This window comes from Bombina bombina, chromosome 2, assembly GCF_027579735.1.
Source record: "Bombina bombina isolate aBomBom1 chromosome 2, aBomBom1.pri, whole genome shotgun sequence".
NCBI lineage: Eukaryota > Metazoa > Chordata > Amphibia > Anura > Bombinatoridae > Bombina > Bombina bombina.
In genome coordinates, this window is record NC_069500.1 from 1399750833 (window position 1) to 1399769942 (window position 19110).

Genomic DNA, 19110 nt, shown 5'->3' on the forward strand with positions numbered 1-19110 from the left:
GAGATTTTGAGGGGGTGGGAGACCGGTAGTATGTTGAGAGCTAATTTCAGTTCTGATGGAGTTGATTTTGTTGTTGAAGTAGCTGGCAAAATTTTGGGCTTAGAGAAAGTTGTGGTGGGAGGTGGGCGTGGGCGGAGAAGAGTATTGAATGTGGAGAACAGACGTTTTGGGTTTGAAGAAAGAGTAGAGATAAGAGTAGAGAAGTAGTGTTGCTTATATAGATTAAGGGCAGAATAGTAAGAGTTCAAGATAAACTTATAGTGAAGAAAGTCAGCTGAACTCCAAAATTTCCTCCAGTGTCTCTCAGCAGTACGGGAACATCTGCGTAGATACCATGTCAGAGGAGTATGCCAGGACTGAGGATGAGTGTATGTTTTCCGAGCTATGGTAGGTGGGGCCAGGTTATCAAGGACCGATGTAAGGGTGGAGTTATAGTGGAAGATGGAGTCATCAGGACAGGAAAAGGAGGGGATGGAAGAGAGAAGAGGTTCGAGAGAGCTAGCGAGCTGTTGCTGATCTAATGACTTGATTCTTCTGTGAAGTTTAGTGTGAGGGGTAGAAGGAGGGAGAGTTGTAGGGAGGGATGTGATGGTACAAGTGAGGAGGTGGTGGTCAGAAAGAGGAAAAGGTGAGTTTGTGACATTTGAGATGTTCATCAATAACTGAAAATCAGATCAAGGGAGTGACCATCTTTGTGAGTGGGAGAGTCAGTCCATTGTGACAGGCCGAAAGAGGAAGTGAGTTGCAGAAGTTGTTTTGCAGAGGAAGCAGTGGGATTATCAACAGGGAGGTTGAAGTCACCGAAAATTAGAAAGTTGTATAAAACAACATGCTATTTCTAAATCGTAAAAGAAAAAATTTGGGTTTCATATCCCTTTAAGAATGGCTGAATATAAAGAATATATTTTTTATGTCACGTTATCAGTTTTTACCATGCAATCTGATATACTCACTCCTACCTATCAGGAGATGCCAGTGATGCAGTACATTAGCACAACATTTGACAAATCCAGAGCCTTTGTGTGCAGAAAACAAAATTGAATAGAAATAAAAAATCTTACAAATTAAAGAGCAGCAAACACACAAATTTGCTTGAGATTTGTCATTCAAATAAAAGTACATTTCAAACCATGTTTGTTTTCTTCTTGTTTAGAAAAGTTCTCAGTAAATTGAACTTCTCTGTCCCCTATGATGTGATCCGCAAAATTATTCAGTGCTCCCCAGGGGTGGTGGAGCTCGTAATTAATACTTTACGGCACAAGATCGAAGAGAAGCAGAAACAAAATAAAATGGAAAAGGTACGTTACTACAGGTGTGATGATTTGTAGTTTGCGCCTATTTTTTAGCTTTTTATTTCAACTACATTTTGGTCCCTATATGGGCCTCTGTCAATGTATATGAACCACATAATCAATGTATTATCCATACTGACTGCAGAGTAAAAAATGACTCAGCCCTCATAAAGGTCATTTTATATGTATATAGTTACTTTTAATCATAATTGTGTTGTACATTTGATTTAACTGCTGTGTCATTTTTATTGCAAGGATTGTTGAGCCTTTGTGCTAGTAAATTATTGGTAACTGTTAGACCATACAAGATTGAGTTTGGCTTCTTAAGAAACATAACCCAGCATAGACACTCACTATTTAAAGTAACAGCAGAAAAAAACACACATGTATAATGTTAAATATGAGACGCTTCCTTACACCCGTTGACGGTTGCAGAAAACAACATGGGTGTGCAATACACAAATCAGGCAGCCATATTGTCTGGAACAACCATTCAAAAACACAAACAATCTGCACCTAATCATAATAGTTAAAGTCTGCTCAGATATTGTAATCCATTTCTTCTGAACACAGCTGGTCACTGGTGATTGGAGGCTACATACGTATGCTGCTTGTGATTGGCTTAGGATTGACATCAGGTCTGATTAGCCCGAATCTGAGGTTCCACTATAGGGTGGAAGGAAGATGTGTAGTTCCCACTGTGTAGCACGAGGGGGGGGGGGGGGTTGTGTTTTCTTTTGTGATTCAGATAGAGCAGCAATTTTAAACAACTTTCTAATTTACTTCTATTATCAAATTTGCTTTGTTCTACTGGTATCTCTTGTTAAAAAGCAGGGATGTGTGCTCAGGAGCGTGCACGTGTCTAGAGCACTATATGGCAGCAGTTTTGTAAGAATGTTATCCATTTGCAAGAGCCCTAGAGGACAGCACTATATCCTGTCATGTAGTGCTCCAGATGCTACCTAGGTATCTCTTCAACAAAGACCATGGGAACAAAGCAATTTTGCTAATAGAAGTAAATTGAAACTTTATAAAGATGAAGAACAAACTAACATTTTGAATTTCATATCCCTTTAAGCTGCAATGTTGCCAACCACCTTTCTTTAAGATGAGCAATCTGTGACATTATTGGTAGCAGACCATGTTGTTCTTACTGATGTTACAGACTAGACACGTGGGGACTAATGCCACGTGACATTTACAAGCTGTACGGTACCCTGCAATCACATATGTAGCTGGGAGAGCATGAAGAATGTTTTCTGTCTAAACACTTTCGTTTCTCATTTATTTAGGAGACAAACGCATCCCCCGAAGCAATAACTCCCGCAGATTCAGGTAAGTCTGAAAATGAAAGGACCAACAGTAGGATTGCATGATCAAGGGCCTCATTCATAACAATGCACTGCAATAACACTCTGAACTTTAAATGAGAAGCAAATTGTTTTCTGACAGATTTCATCATGTGACAACCATCAACCTTTTTATGGAAAATTACTTTTTGAATTTGAATCACAATAGAAACATCTTAATAAATGAATAATTATCAGATTAAATCAAATTATCAATTACAAATCTAGGATTTAAAGGGATAGAAAGGTCAAAATTGAAATGTGAATGAATTGTTATTGGTTACTGTAAATTTGAAGTCTTCCCCCCGACAAAAAAGCCTTTCCTGTCCTTGTTTTTTTAAATGGTATGTTCTGTCTGAATAACATTTTTGAGTTTCATATCCTTGTAAAGGAGAAGCTGTTTTTTTTCTGATAAAAACAATGAATAACAAAAATGTAGTTGTTTTTTTACATTCGGTCGATTCAAATGCACATCTTGTTAAAAGCAACTGTGTTTAACAGCCTGTGAATGAGCACAGATACAGTTGTAACTGCTAACAAACCTTATACAGAGAGTTTTTTTACATATAAAGCGATTCCTCTACTTAATAATGCAATCTGGTTATCACACAGGGTATGTCGCCAAACATAAAAGTAATGGAATAGAACATAGCCCGAGACATCCTGCAAAAGGTGAAAATTCAAGGTGAGCATCGACAGATAATGACCCTCACTGCTTATTGATTTTCCGTTCCGTGAACTTGTATCTCTGTATTAAATCTGTATCTCTATACTGAATCATAAATACAATTACATTTTGTATGGAAGGGAAATAAAAAGCAAAATTGTGATTTTTATAAATATTTAATTATACATTTATCAAATTTACTTTGTTCCCATGGTATTCATTGCTGAAGAGCAGTCAAATTGAGCACTGTATGGTTTTTGTGCAATGCTATACATTTTTGGAGCACTAGATGGCAGCAGTATTTGCACTATGTGTAGCTCAAAACACGCTCCTGTGCCTAGTTACCTACTTTTTAAGAAAGATATCAAGATAACTGATTTAATTTATAATAAATGGTAAACTGGATGTTTTTACAAATTGTACGTGTCTTTTAGTGATTGAACTTTCCCCACAACAATTGTAAGTACACACTTCAGACTTCATAAACATAACTCTGCATTAAAGTGTCCCTACTTTTTCTCAGTTGAGAGATGAGAGCGTTTAAAGGGATATGTTCAGGGAATACAAAACAATGCATATTTTGATAACAGAATGACAGTTTAAATGATTTTCAAGTATTTATTTTGGTTTAAGATCTTTATTTGCTGGTACTGTTTATATATTGAAACGGTTTTATGTTTCTTTAAAGCGACACTGAACCCAATTTTTTCTTTCATGATTCAGATAGAGCATGCAATTTTAAGCAACTTTCTAATTTACTCCTATTATCATTTTTTCTTTGTTCGCTTGCTATCTTTATTTGAAAAATAAGGCATCTAACCTATTTTTTGGATTCTGAACTCTGGATAGCACTTGTTTATTGGAAGGTGAATATATACACCAATCAGCAAGAACAACCCAGGTTGTTTACTAAAAATGGGCCAGCATCTAAACTTACATTCTTGCATTTCAAATAAAGATACCAAGAAAATGAAGAAAATTTGATAATAGGAGTAAATTAGAAAGTTGCTTAAAATTGCATACTCTATCTGAATCAAGAAAGAAAAAAATTGGGTTCAGTGTCCCTTAAAATATTATTTGATTTGTAAAGTTGAATGTTTGACTGACACATTATTTTAACCCATCATCCATAACATCTTCTTTGCTTCCTAGTAAATCCCAGCTTGGCTACTCGCAAAATGCCAGTACTGACACCAGTTTACGCATTCAAATAGCAGAGAAGGAGCAGGCACTGCTAGAGTCTCAAGAAACTGTTCAGGTTAGCGGCTACTCTACTGTGAAACATTTGTATGAGAGAGAGAGAGCGAGATTACAAGTGGAATGGCTCATGCTCGAATGCTAATACAGCTAAAAGTAAAATTGTATTACAAGTTGAAAGTAAAAAGTTGACGCACAAGTGAGACCTGATGTGAGCTAACTGTAGGACTTCAGATATCGCAAATGTGTTCTCCCCTTAGGCTTCAATAGAAAGGGCAAGTTGAAAAGAAATATGTAACACCTATCGTTTGCACGCTAACCCGACACTGTGTTAGACTTATAGCGCTAACCCGAAGTGAGTAATAGATATTTTACATTCCTGTGTTCTTCTCATAGGATAAACTGTTCTTTTTATTTAATAAATATTTATTTTTATATATATTTGATGTTTTTTGTAAAATATATATCTATACCCATATATCTCTATAAATATATGCATACACATAAATATATATATATATATATATATATATATATATATATATATATATATAAATAATTATTTAGAAATACAAAGAACATTGGAATGCAAAATATTTACAGTAAAAAACAATTCATATTAATATTCAATACAAATATTTTTTCTTGTTTACATATATACACAAACATAAAAACATATATATATATATATATATATATATATATATATACATTATACATACATACACATATTTATGTGTGTATGTTATAGCCCTTTCCATTAAAACAGCTTGTCATATACCTTTAAACCCTTATAACTTTATCTATTCATATATATATATATATATATATATATATATATATATATATATATATATATATATATATATATATATATATATATATATATATATATATAGCAATATCCGTTCAACCCCTCAAGGTAGAAAAACGCTTCACTCTCCGGTCTTATTCAAAAATCCTTTATTAGGTATCCAGCATCAAATGACAAAGTTCCCAAACGTTTCGATACCAATTGGTATCTTTTTCAATGGGTAATCAGAACATATCTATCCCAAAAGAAGGTTCCTAATACTAACCACAAACCACTCACCTATATACACCTGTAAAGCATCCCTGTCACTTCCGGTGTATCAGAAGCCGCCCCACCACGCGCATGCGTCCAGGAGTTAGCCAACAGCATGGCTAATTAGCATATTCAATCACGTAATGACGTTTGCGTTCCAACCACGCATAGTTACTCCTGCTAATGCGCATGCCCGGGTGGCTGAAGTTCCAATGACACCGGACTAACTATTACAAGTATAACTACTCTAAAGTGTAAAAAAACTATCTATACCAAATTAAAATCTATAAAAGTAATATGACTACCTGAGTTCTCAAAACAGACTTTGTTCCTTATATTTATAGCATCTTAAGTAAGATACTTTGCATCTTTATATACAGTTTGCTAAGCTAATCACTTCCCCTTAATTATCCTATCCACAATCTCCAAAATGTCTATTTCCTAGATAAAGTATGTTATACTATAATTATCAATAAAACATATAGCTTCTATGCCAATTGGAGTGCAGTAAGAAACTTAGTTGTGGCTACCGCAATACACTGAACACCATACTTTCAGAGACTTTATGAACCCATATATTCTGGACCAGTCCATCTTCCTAGGTGTTGATGACCTAGACTGATAAATCATGGACATTTCACTTAAAGGAAGACACCAAAGTCCATCTGTACATTCAGACCCTTGGGAGCCACTGTGTCTAAACGATAAATCCAGGAGGTCTCAACTTGGAGTAGTTTCGTGTTCCTATCTCCGCCCCTTCGTAAGGGGGGCACATGATCAATCAGCATAGTCCTTAAACTAGCCGCTGTGTGCCCAGCTTGAAGAAAATGTCTGGCGACCGGTTGATCAGATGTTTTCTTGTCTATCGCTTGTATAATCGCATGGCGATGATTGGCCATTCTATCACGAAATGTAGTAGAGGTCTTCCCCACATAGACCAGCGAACATGGACACATTAGTATGTATACAACATACGTACTCATACATGACAATCTGTGCAAAATCTTGTATTTTCTCCCAGTGTGTGGGTGGTGAAAGAACATCCCTGATAACATACTATTGCACGTAGTGCAATCCCCACATCTATAGCAGCCAACTTTTTTCCTGTTATCCAGCCAAGTACTTTTTTCATAGCACTTCACAGGGTCATTATGGACAAGTAAATCCTTCAAATTGGGTGCTCTCTTATAAGCCATCCGTGGGGCTGATGTGTGCAGGAATGGTAGTGATTTGTCAGTATTAATAATGTCCCAGTTCTTCTTGACAGACTCAGACAATATCTTGGACACAGGGTTGAACGTGGTAACAAAGTTAATGATATCGCTATTGTTTTCCACCTTATCAGTAGGATCATGTGGTTGTAGCAAAGATACTTGATCATCCCCGGCCAGGTTGGTTTGCACCTGTGTTATCAAATTTCTTGCATATCCTCGTTGCTCCAATTTCATAATCATTTCATCCTCCTGTACTTTTCTAGTCTCTCTTAATGTGTTATTGCGGGCCACCCGCGTGAGTTGAGAGGATACCACACTCTTTTTTTGATGTTCAGGGTGAAAACTTGTGGATAGCAACAATGAGTTTCTATCCGTCGGTTTTGAATATAAGGAGGTAGAAAATTTGTAACAATCATCTTCTGTATAAACAGATATATTTAGATCTAGGAATGGTATGCTCACCCTGTTATGGGCAACCTTAAATCGAATAGTTGACTCAAGCTGATTTAAGCTGTCAACCCACTGTTCTAGGGATTCCTCTGACCCTCTCCATACCAAAAACACATCGTCAATATATCTGACGTACACCTATTGTGTCTGCCAGGGATTCTTTGTGTTCTAATGTGGCCATTTTTATAGATCATCACCTACAGCCAGTTGTAAAGGAGTCATATTCCTTTATACTGGATTCTCCCTCACTCATTCGGAGGTTACTTGCTTGGAATGAACTTGGCCCAGATGACCTACTTGTTACAATGGATGTTGACAGCTTATACACTGTCATCCCGCATGATGGTGGTGTACAGGCAGTCAGATCCATGTTAAGTGAGTCATTGGCGTATGCGGGACCACCCATTGAGTTCCTATTGGAACTATTGAGGTTTTGTCTGGAAAAAAACTTTTTCAAATTTGAGAAGGAGTTCTTCTTACAAATATCAGGAACTGCAATGGGTTCAAATATGGCTCCCGCATACGCCAATCTGTATATGTCTTGGTATGAGACTATGGTCATGCACATTCGCACAATTGATAAAATTAAACTGTACGTCAGATATATTGACGATGTGTTTTTGGTATGGAGAGGGTCAGAGGAATCCCTAGAACAGTGGGTTGACAGCTTAAATCAGCTTGAGTCAACTATTCGATTTAAGGTTGCCCATAACAGGGTGAGCATACCATTCCTAGATCTAAATATATCTGTTTATACAGAAGATGATTGTTACAAATTTTCTACCTCCTTATATTCAAAACCGACGGATAGAAACTCATTGTTGCTATCCACAAGTTTTCACCCTGAACATCAAAAAAAGAGTGTGGTATCCTCTCAACTCACGCGGGTGGCCCGCAATAACACATTAAGAGAGACTAGAAAAGTACAGGAGGATGAAATGATTATGAAATTGGAGCAACGAGGATATGCAAGAAATTTGATAACACAGGTGCAAACCAACCTGGCCGGGGATGATCAAGTATCTTTGCTACAACCACATGATCCTACTGATAAGGTGGAAAACAATAGCGATATCATTAACTTTGTTACCACGTTCAACCCCGTGTCCAAGATATTGTCTGAGTCTGTCAAGAAGAAGAAGAGCATTGGCTAAGCCGACCGGCCTACGTGGTGCACGCTACAAACACAGCCTCCAGACCGCATGGATGATGATACCTGCGGCGAACACAGAAGCATAACAAATTTAACTTGAGGATCAAACAAGTTACGAGGACGCATCTTGCCACAGCGATATGTCTGAATGAAATAGCAAGGTCGTATATGTTCTATCATGGCTCACTAATATGGACTGTATAACGGTCACATATATTTACGGATACCATTGCCTTACACTGTTGACAGTTTGCATTTCTATATGGTCCGTAAGCAATACACTCACAAAGAACGTTGACTCTGGGCACTTTTGTAACAATTGCTGAGGATAGCAACACTATTGCTTATACAGGGAGTGCAGAATTATTAGGCAAGTTGTATTTTTGAGGATTAATTTTATTATTGAACAACAACCATGTTCTCAATGAACCCAAAAAACTCATTAATATCAAAGCTGAATATTTTTGGAAGTAGCTTTTAGTTTGTTTTTAGTTTTAGCTATTTTAGGGGGATATCTGTGTGTGCAGGTGACTATTACTGTGCATAATTATTAGGCAACTTAACAAAAAACAAATATATACCCATTTCAATTTATTTTTACCAGTGAAACCAATATAACATCTCAACATTCACAAATATACATTTCTGACATTCAAAAACAAAACAAAAACAAATCAGTGACCAATATAGCCACCTTTCTTTGCAAGGACACTCAAAAGCCTGCCATCCATGGATTCTGTCAGTGTTTTGATCTGTTCACCATCAACATTGCGTGCAGCAGCAACCACAGCCTCCCAGACACTGTTCAGAGAGGTGTACTGTTTTCCCTCCTTGTAAATCTCACATTTGATGATGGACCACAGGTTCTCAATCGGGTTCAGATCAGGTGAACAAGGAGGCCATGTCATTAGATTTTCTTCTTTTATACCCTTTCTTGCCAGCCACGCTGTGGAGTACTTGGACGCGTGTGATGGAGCATTGTCCTGCATGAAAATCATGTTTCTCCAACATTGGTGTGTCCGGTCCACGGCATCATCCTTACTTGTGGGAATATCTCTTCCCCAACAGGAAATGGCAAAGAGTCCCAGCAAAGCTGACCATATAGTCCCTCCTAGGCTCCGCCCACCCCAGTCATTCTCTTTGTCGTTGCACAAGCAACATCTCCACGGACATGGTTAAGAATATGTGGTGTTTAAATGTAGTTTTTTTATTCTACTATCAAGAGTTTGTTATTTTAAAATAGTGCTGGTATGTACTATTTACTCTGAAACAGAAAAAGATAAAGATTTCTGTTTGTGAGAGGAAGATGATTTTAGCAGACAGTAACTAAAATCGATTGCTGTTTCCACATAGGACTGTTGAGATGAAGTAACTTCAGTTGGGGGAAACAGTTAGCAGACTTTTCTGCTTAAGGTATGACTATCCATATTTCTAACAAGACTGTGTAATGCTGGAAGGCTGTCATTTCCCCTCATGGGGACCGGTAAGCCATTTTCTTAGTTTCAAACAGAATAAAGGGCTTAATATGGGCTATAAAACTGGTAGACACTTTTATGGGCTAAATCGATTACTTTATTTGGACATTTTATACATGTTAATGCTGATAATTCACACTTATAAACTTGGGGAACGTTTTTTAACGTCAGGCACTATGTTAGACACCTTTTCCATTCAGGAAGGGCCTTCCCAGTTGTAGGCTGAGCCTCATTTTCGCGCCATTATTGCGCAATTGTTTTTGAGAGCAAGACATGCAGATGCATGTGTGAGGTCCTGAAAATAGTTGGAAAAGTTTCTAGACGGCGTCATTTGGTATCGTATTCCCCTCTGGACTTGGTTAGGTCACAGCAAAGACTGTAGCTGGGACTGTATAGGGGTTAATTTTGTAAACGGCTCCGGTTCCGTTATTTTAAGGGTTAAAGCTCTGAAAATTGGTATACAATACTTTTAATGCTTTAAGACACTGTGGTGAAATTTTGGTAAATTTTTAACAATTCCTTCATACTTTTTCACATATTCAGTAATAAAGTGTACTCTGTTTAAAATTTAAAGTGACAGTAACGGTTTTGTTTTAAAACGGTTTTTGTGCTTTATTGACAAGTTTAAGCCTGTTTAACATGTCTGTGCCTTCGGATAAGCTATGTTCTATATGTATGAAAGCCAATGTGTCTCCCCATTCAAAATTGTGTGATAATTGTGCCATAGCGTCCAAACAAAGTAAGGACAGTACTGCCACAGATAATGAAATTGCCCAAGATGATTCCTCAGATGAGGGGAGTAGACATGATACTACATCATCTCCTACTGTGTCTACACCAGTTTTGCCCACGCAGGAGGCCCCTAGTACATCTAGCGCGCCAATGCTTATTACCATGCAACAATTGACGGCTGTAATGGATAACTCCATAGCAAATATTTTATCCAAAATGCCTGCATATCAGAGAAAGCACGATTGCTCTGTTTTAAACACTGAAGAGCAGGAGGGCGCTGATGATAATTGTTCTGTCATACCCTCACACCAATCTGAAGTGGCCATGAGGGAGGTTTTGTCAGATGGGGAAATTTCAGATTCAGGAAAAATTTCTCAACAAGCTGAACCTGATGTTGTGACATTTAAATTTAAATTAGAACATCTCCGCGCACTGCTTAAGGAGGTGTTATCTACTCTGGATGATTGTGACAACTTGGTCATTCCAGAGAAATTATGCAAGATGGACAAGTTTCTAGAGGTTCCGGTGCACCCCGACGCTTTTCCTATACCCAAGCGGGTGGCGGACATAGTGAATAAGGAGTGGGAGAAGCCCGGCATACCTTTTGTCCCCCCCCCCCTATATTTAAGAAATTATTTCCTATGGTCAACCCCAGAAAGGACTTATGGCAGACAGTCCCTAAGGTCGAGGGGGCAGTTTCTACTCTAAACAAGCGAACTACTATTCCTATCGAGGATAGTTGTGCTTTCAAAGATCCTATGGATAAAAAATGAGAAGGTTTGCTTAAAAAGATTTTTGTACAGCAAGGTTACCTCCTACAACCCATTTCGTGCATTGTTCCTGTCACTACAGCAGCGTGGTTCTGGTTTGAGGAACTAGAAAAGTCGCTCAGTAGAGAGACTCCATATGAGGAGGTTATGGACAGAGTTCACGCACTTAAGTTGGCTAACTCCTTTATTTTGGATGCCGCTTTGCAATTAGCTAGATTAGCGGCGAAAAATTCAGGGTTTGCAATTGTGGCGCGCAGAGCGCTTTGGCTAAAGTCTTGGTCAGCGGATGTATCATCCAAGACAAAATTGCTTAACATCCCTTTCAAAGGTAAAACTCTCTTTGGGCCAGAATTGAAAGAGATTATCTCAGACATCACTGGGGGAAAGGGCCACGCCCTTCCACAAGATAGGCCTTTCAAGGCCAAGAATAAGTCTAATTTTCGTTCCTTTCGCAATTTCAGGAACGGACCGGCCTCTAATTCTGCATCCTCTAAGCAAGAGGGTAATGCCTCACAGCCCAAACCAGCCTGGAAACCTATGCAAGGCTGGAACAAGGGTAAGCAGGCCAAAAAGCCTGCTGCTGCTAACAAAACAGGATGAAGGAGTAGCCCCCGATCCGGGACCGGATCTAGTAGGGGGCAGACTCTCTCTCTTTGCTCAGGCTTGGGCAAGAGATGTTCAGGATCCCTGGGCACTAGAGACAGGCGTTCTTACATTGTGTAGAAGACCTGTTAAAGATGGGAGTAATACACCCTGTTCCAAGGACGGAACAAGGAATGGGGTTTTACTCAAATCTGTTCGTAGTTCCCAAAAAAGAGGGAACCTTCAGACCAATTCTGGATTTAAAGATCCTAAACAAATTTCTCAGGGTACCATCGTTCAAAATGGAAACCATTCGAACGATTCTACCCACTATCCAGGAAGGTCAATTTATGACTACTGTAGACCTAAAGGATGCGTACCTACATATTCCTATCCACAAAGAACATCATCAGTTCCTAAGGTTCGCCTTTCTGGACAAACATTACCAGTTTGTGGCCCTCCTATTCGGGTTAGCCACTGCTCCAAGGATTTTCACAAAGGTACTCGGGTCCCTTCTAGCGGTTTTAAGACAGAGGGGCATTGCAGTAGTACCGTACTTGGACGACATTCTAATACAAGCGTCGTCCCTTTCAAAAGCAAAGGCTCATACAGACATCGTTCTGGCCTTTCTCAGATCTCACGGATGGAAGGTGAACATAGAAAAGAGTTCTCTGTCTCCGTCAACAAGAGTTCCCTTTTTGGGAACAATAATAGATTCCTTAGAAATGAGGATTTTTCTGACAGATGTCAGAAAGTCAAAACTTCTAAGCGATTGTCAAGTTCTTCACTCTGTTCCACGTCCTTCCGTAGCTCAGTGCATGGAAGTAGTAGGGTTGATGGTTGCAGCAATGGACATAGTTCCTTTTGCGCGAATTCATCTAAGACCATTACAACTGTGCATGCTCAAACAGTGGAATGGGGACTATACAGACTTGTCTCCAGTGATTCAAGTAGATCAGAAGACCAGAGATTCACTCCGTTGGTGGCTGACCCTGGACCATCTATCCCAGGGAATGAGCTTCCGCAGACCAGAGTGGGTCATTGTCACGACTGACGCCAGCCTAGTGGGCTGGGGCGCGGTCTGGGAACCCCTGAAAGCTCAGGGTCTATGGTCTCGGGAAGAGTCTCTTCTCCCGATAAACATTCTGGAACTAAGACCGATATTCAATGCTCTCAGGGATTGGCCTCAGCTTGCAAAGGCCAGATTCATAAGATTCCAATCAGACAACATGACGACTGTTGCGTATATCAATCATCATGGGGGAACAAGGAGTTCCTTAGCGATGAAAGAAGTGACCAAAATAATACAATGGGCAGAGGATCACTCCTGCCATCTATCTGCGATCCACATCCCAGGTGTAGAAAACTGGGAAGCGGATTATCTGAGTCGTCAGACATTCCATCCGGGGGAGTGGGAACTCCACCCGGAGATCTTTGCCCAGTTGACTCAATTATGGGGCATTCCAGACATTGATCTGATGGCGTCTTGTCAGAACTTCAAGGTTCCTTGCTACGGGTCCAGATCCAGGGATCCCAAGGCGACTCTAGTGGATGCACTAGTAGCACCTTGGACCTTCAACCTAGCTTATGTGTTTCCACCGTTTCCTCTCATTCCCAGGCTGGTAGCCAGGATCAAACAGGAGAGGGCCTCGGTGATCTTGATAGCTCCTGCGTGGCCAAGCAGGACTAGGTATGCAGACCTGGTGAATATGTCATCGGTTCCACCATGGAAGCTACCTTTGAGACAGGACCTTCTTGTTCAGGGTCCATTCGAACATCCAAATCTGGTCTCCCTCCAGCTGACGGCTTGGAGATTGAACGCTTGATTCTATCAAAGCGTGGGTTTTCAGATTCTGTGATAGATACTCTGGTTCAGGCCAGAAAACCAGTGACTAGAAAGATTTACCATAAAATATGGAAAAGATATATCTGTTGGTGTGAATCCAAGGGATTCCCATGGAATAAGATAAAAATTCTTAAGATTCTTTCCTTTCTGCAGGAAGGTTTGGATAAAGGATTATCTGCGAGTTCTCTAAAAGGACAGATTTCTGCTTTATCTGTCTTACTACACAAACGACTGGCAGCTGTGCCAGATGTTCAAGCATTTGTTCAGGCTCTGGTTAGAATCAAGCCTGTTTACAGACCTTTGACTCCTCCTTGGAGTCTAAATCTAGTTCTTTCAGTTCTTCAAGGGGTTCCGTTTGAACCTCTACATTCCATAGATATTAAGTTATTATCTTGGAAAGTTTTGTTTTTGGTTGCTATTTCTTCTGCTAGAAGAGTTTCAGAGTTATCTGCTCTGCAGTGTACTCCGCCCTATCTGGTGTTCCATTCAGATAAGGTTGTTTTGCGTACTAAGCCTGGTTTTCTTCCAAAGGTTGTTTCCAACAAGAATATTAACCAGGAGATAGTTGTACCTTCTTTGTGTCCGAATCCAGTTTCAAAGAAGGAACTTTGCTACACAATTTAGATGTAGTCCGTGCTCTAAAATTCTACTTAGCAGCTACAAAAGAGTTCAGACAAACATCTTCTCTGTTTGTCGTCTATTCTGGTAAAAGGAGAGGTCAAAAAGCAACTTCTACCTCTCTTTCCTTTTGGCTTAAAAGCATCATCCGATTGGCTTATGAGACTGCCGGACTGCAGCCTCCTGAAAGAATCACAGCTCACTCCACTAGGGCTGTGGCTTCTACATGGGCCTTCAAGAACGAGGCTTCTGTTGATCAGATATGTAAGGCAGCGACTTGGTCTTCACTGCACACTTTTGCCAAATTTTACAAATTTGATACTTTTGCTTCTTCGGAGGCTATTTTTGGGAGAAAGGTTTTGCAAGCCATGGTGCCTTCCGTTTAGGTAACCTGATTTGCTCCCTCCCTTCATCCGTGTCCTAAAGCTTTGGTATTGGTTCCCACAAGTAAGGATGACGCCGTGGACCGGACACACCAATGTTGGAGAAAACAGAATTTATGCTTACCTGATAAATTACTTTCTCCAACGGTGTGTCCGGCCCACGGCCCGCCCTGGTTTTTTAATCAGGTCTGATGAATTATTTTCTCTAACTACAGTCACCACGGTACCATATGGTTTCTCCTATATTTTTCCTCCTGTCCGTCGGTCGAATGACTGGGGTGGGCGGAGCCTAGGAGGGACTATATGGCCAGCTTTGCTGGGACTCTTTGCCATTTCCTGTTGGGGAAGAGATATTCCCACAAGTAAGGATGACGCCGTGGACCGGACACACCGTTGGAGAAAGTAATTTATCAGGTAAGCATAAATTCTGTTTTTTCTTGAAGGATGCAGACTTCTTCCTGTACCACTGCTTGAAGAAGGTGTCTTCCAGAAACTGGCAGTAGGACTGGGAGTTGAGCTTGACTCTATCCTCAACCCGAAAAGGCCCCACAAGCTCATCTTTGATGATACCAGCCCAAACCAGTACTCCACCTCCACCTTGCTGGCGTCTGAGTCGGACTGGAGCTCTCTGCCCTTTACCAATCCAGCCACGGGCCCATCCATCTGGCCCATCAAGACTCACTCTCATTTCATCAGTCCATAAAACCTTAGAAAAATCAGTCTTGAGATATTTCTTGGCCCAGTCTTGACGTTTCAGCTTGTGTGTCTTGTTCAGTGGTGGTCGTCTTTCAGCCTTTCTTACCTTGGCCATGTCTCTGAGTATTGCACACCTTGTGCTTTTGGGCACTCCAGTGATGTTGCAGCTCTGAAATATGGCCAAACTGGTGGCAAGCGGCATCTTGGCAGCTGCACGCTTGACTTTTCTCAGTTCATGGGCAGTTATTTTGCGCCTTGGTTTTTCCACACGCTTCTTGCGACCCTGTTGACTATTTTGAATGAAACGCTTGATTGTTCGATGATCACGCTTCAGAAGCTTTGCAATTTTAAGAGTGCTGCATCCCTCTGCAAGATATCTCACTATTTTTGACTTTTCTGAGCCTGTCAAGTCCTTCTTTTGACCCATTTTGCCAAAGGAAAGGAAGTTGCCTAATAATTATGCACACCTGATATAGGGTGTTGATGTCATTAGACCACACCCCTTCTCATTACAGAGATGCACATCACCTAATATGCTTAATTGGTAGTAGGCTTTCGAGCCTATACAGCTTGGAGTAAGACAACATGCATAAAGAGGATGATGTGGTCAAAATACTCATTTGCCTAATAATTCTGCACTCCCTGTATGTTATGCTGGCTCTGTAGTAATAACATTGTGAACTGCTTTTCTTCTTGCCTGCTACAATCTTTTTTGCATGCAGCCTCACTTGCCCGCATTTCAGGATCCCAGAAATACTGAGGAACTACTATCATCTGTGCTTAATGCTAAAACCCTCTAATTGCTTACTTTTCCTACTGCAAGCTTTGCATGAATAGCTAACAAAAAAGCACTAAAATGGCACATATTGTCTGTTAGTTTTGCTTATAAATGTCTTTGTACACGCATACTGTTAAATTCAAGGAAGCCTAACTTAGAGACCACTTAGATCCTGGTAATAATTACCACTTTATGTACTGCCCAGTATTATACTCTCCTCGTTTGGAGTACTGTGAGCAGTTGGGTGTAGTGAGTCTAAAAATAAGGCTTTTTCCCTTGACTAAGTACAAAATTACTATTCATTGTATACCATATTGTGACTGTGACAAAAATTTGTGAACTGCTTCTGCTTGTGGTACCCCTATTTGACCTCTTAGATCCCACTTACTTATACCTGCCCAGGATATACCTCTTCATTAGGGGTTCTGTGTGCAGCATGGTGTAGAGGTTCTTTAAAGGTATCAAAAAATTATTCTACAAAGTTTTGGCTGCTTTTCGTCTTTGTACAAGCTGTGTACCCCTGACCGGTCAGGTTTTGAATACGAACTCTAGTATGTATATAGGTAACTAATGTTTCCTTATTAATTTCCTACTACGAATGTGATACAGTGTGTTGTATCTTTTCACCTGGGGAGTGGTGTAAATACAGCTGGAAGAACTCCCTGTTCACAATTGAATAATAAAAAATTCATTGTTTAAACACGTATTATGGTCCAATGAGCTCTATTTTTTCAAAAGAGTGCTGAAATCCCAGTCTTTCTACAACTAGGATTACATTCCTAGTTATTTCTCCCTTTTCTAAACCATACAAAACTTTTTATAAGGGTCTGCACCACCTCAATTTTTATTCTGACAAAACTAGTTGTGTTATTGTCAGCTTGTAACTCTACATAATAGCTCTTGAACAGCAGTTGCATCCCCTCTGATATTTTTTGTCCATATATATATATACTGTGTATATATACAGGTAGCCCTCAGTTTACGCCGGGGTTAGGTTCCAGAAGGAATGGTTGTAAATTGAAACCGTTGTAAATTGAAACCCAATTTATAATGTAAGTCAATGGGAAGTGAGGGAGATAGGTTCCAGGCCCCTCTCAAAATTGTCATAATTAACACCTAATACATTATTTTTAAAGCTTTGAAATGAAGACTTTAAATGCTAAACAGCATTATAAACCTAATAAAATAATCACACAACACAGAATATATAATTAAACTAAGTTAAATGAACAAAAACATTTGCTAAACAGCATTATAAACCTAATAAAATAATCACACAACGCAGACTTCACTTGCATTTTTCTGCAAACAGTTCTTTCTATGCATTCCAATCTGGACTAATTTATAGACAGGAAAATCTTGTTCCTTTGAAATCTGCTCGATAGCTCAGGTCTGGTTAAACTGATTAATTTCAGCTTGCTTGGCTTTGCTGCAACACAAGCGGATAGCTCTACCTACTGGCTATTTTAATAAATGCACTGCTTCTCAATGCTTTTCAATAGCAGTCACATGACTGGAAAAAAAGGTTGTTATTCTGAAACGGTGTAAATTGAACCGTTGTAAAACGAGGGCCACCTGTGTGTATATATATATATATATATATATATATATATATATATATATATATATATATATATATATGAATAGATAGTGTATATATGAATGTGACACTTTATTTTAATGTATTTATGTTGTGAATAGTGTAACTTTTTATTTAGCCCACCCCTAACACTTTATGCAAGGGCTTCAGTCGCACAAATTTAGTTTGCTCCTGTGCGCTTGCATTTACCTTCAACTTGTAAAAAGAGCGCAAGTTAAAATTGCAATAGCACACCACTTGTAATCTAGCCTATAGTGTATATGTTTTATAACAGGAACAAAATGATGCACGCTCAGGATTTTTTACACAAAAGTGTCAGTTTTATTGGATGACGTTTCAGAGACAAGTTGTCTCTTTCATTAGATTAAAAGTGCATTTAATACAAATATGTCAAAATATATAGTGTCTCAAAATCATTGCTTTAAACAAAAACATACCTTCCTCAATTTTACAATTCGTGCCAAACATCACTGTGGAACGCATCAGTGCATTCCAGCATTACAATAAACCGGAAGTCCCCTCTGAGGTTACTTCCGGTTTTATCGTTATCAATACAAATTACATATATAAGGGTTACAAACCACACAACATACTCATATTAGTAAATGTAAACCCATCACCCCTTCTAAGTGCTTCCAACTATGTCCTGATCGCAACACAGTTTTAAGAGCAGACAGCTGCTACCCACCTACTTTGTTGAGAGGGATTGTGAAATCACAAATGGTCAGGACGTTTCGTAATAATACTAGTCATGCTGTAGGGGTCTCCCAGTTGGAAGAAATGGGTGACAAATTCCTCCAGAGGGGATACAAACCAAGGATCATTGATCTGATTCTGGACACTGTCCAAACATACACCCAAGAGGATTTAATTAACAAACAGAGGGGGGATAAGGATGCCAAGAGAATGATTATGGTCACAACCTTCAGTCCAGGTATGGCCAATACTGGTAAAAGCCTCAGGAAACATTGGCCCATCCTGACATCAGATCCTAAACTTAGAGTTTCTAAGCCATTGATACCAATGGTGGGTTTCAAAAGCGGTACAAATCTTTGTGACCTGTTGGTAAAGACAGATCCACAGTGTTACCAGGATCAGACAAGGGTCAACATCAAGGGCAGCTACAGATGCACAGGGTGTGTGACATGTAATGGGCTAATATCCACCAAGAGGTTTCATCACCCACACACGAATACGGTATATACCATTCAACATTCAATAACGTGCACAACCATGCATGTG

At 39.5% G+C, this 19110-nt stretch overlaps 1 protein-coding gene across 1 annotated transcript in view; it reads left to right on the forward strand.

Annotated features, from left to right (window-relative positions):
* SPEF1 (sperm flagellar 1) overlaps window positions 1–19110 on the forward strand; it is a 69481-nt gene that overhangs the window by 38624 nt on the left and 11747 nt on the right. The window contains exons 3-6 of the mRNA XM_053700337.1: window positions 1154–1298; window positions 2585–2627; window positions 3254–3326; window positions 4461–4566. Of these exons, the coding sequence (XP_053556312.1) occupies window positions 1154–1298; window positions 2585–2627; window positions 3254–3326; window positions 4461–4566 (367 nt within the window). The remainder of the gene's footprint in view (window positions 1–1153; window positions 1299–2584; window positions 2628–3253; window positions 3327–4460; window positions 4567–19110) is intronic.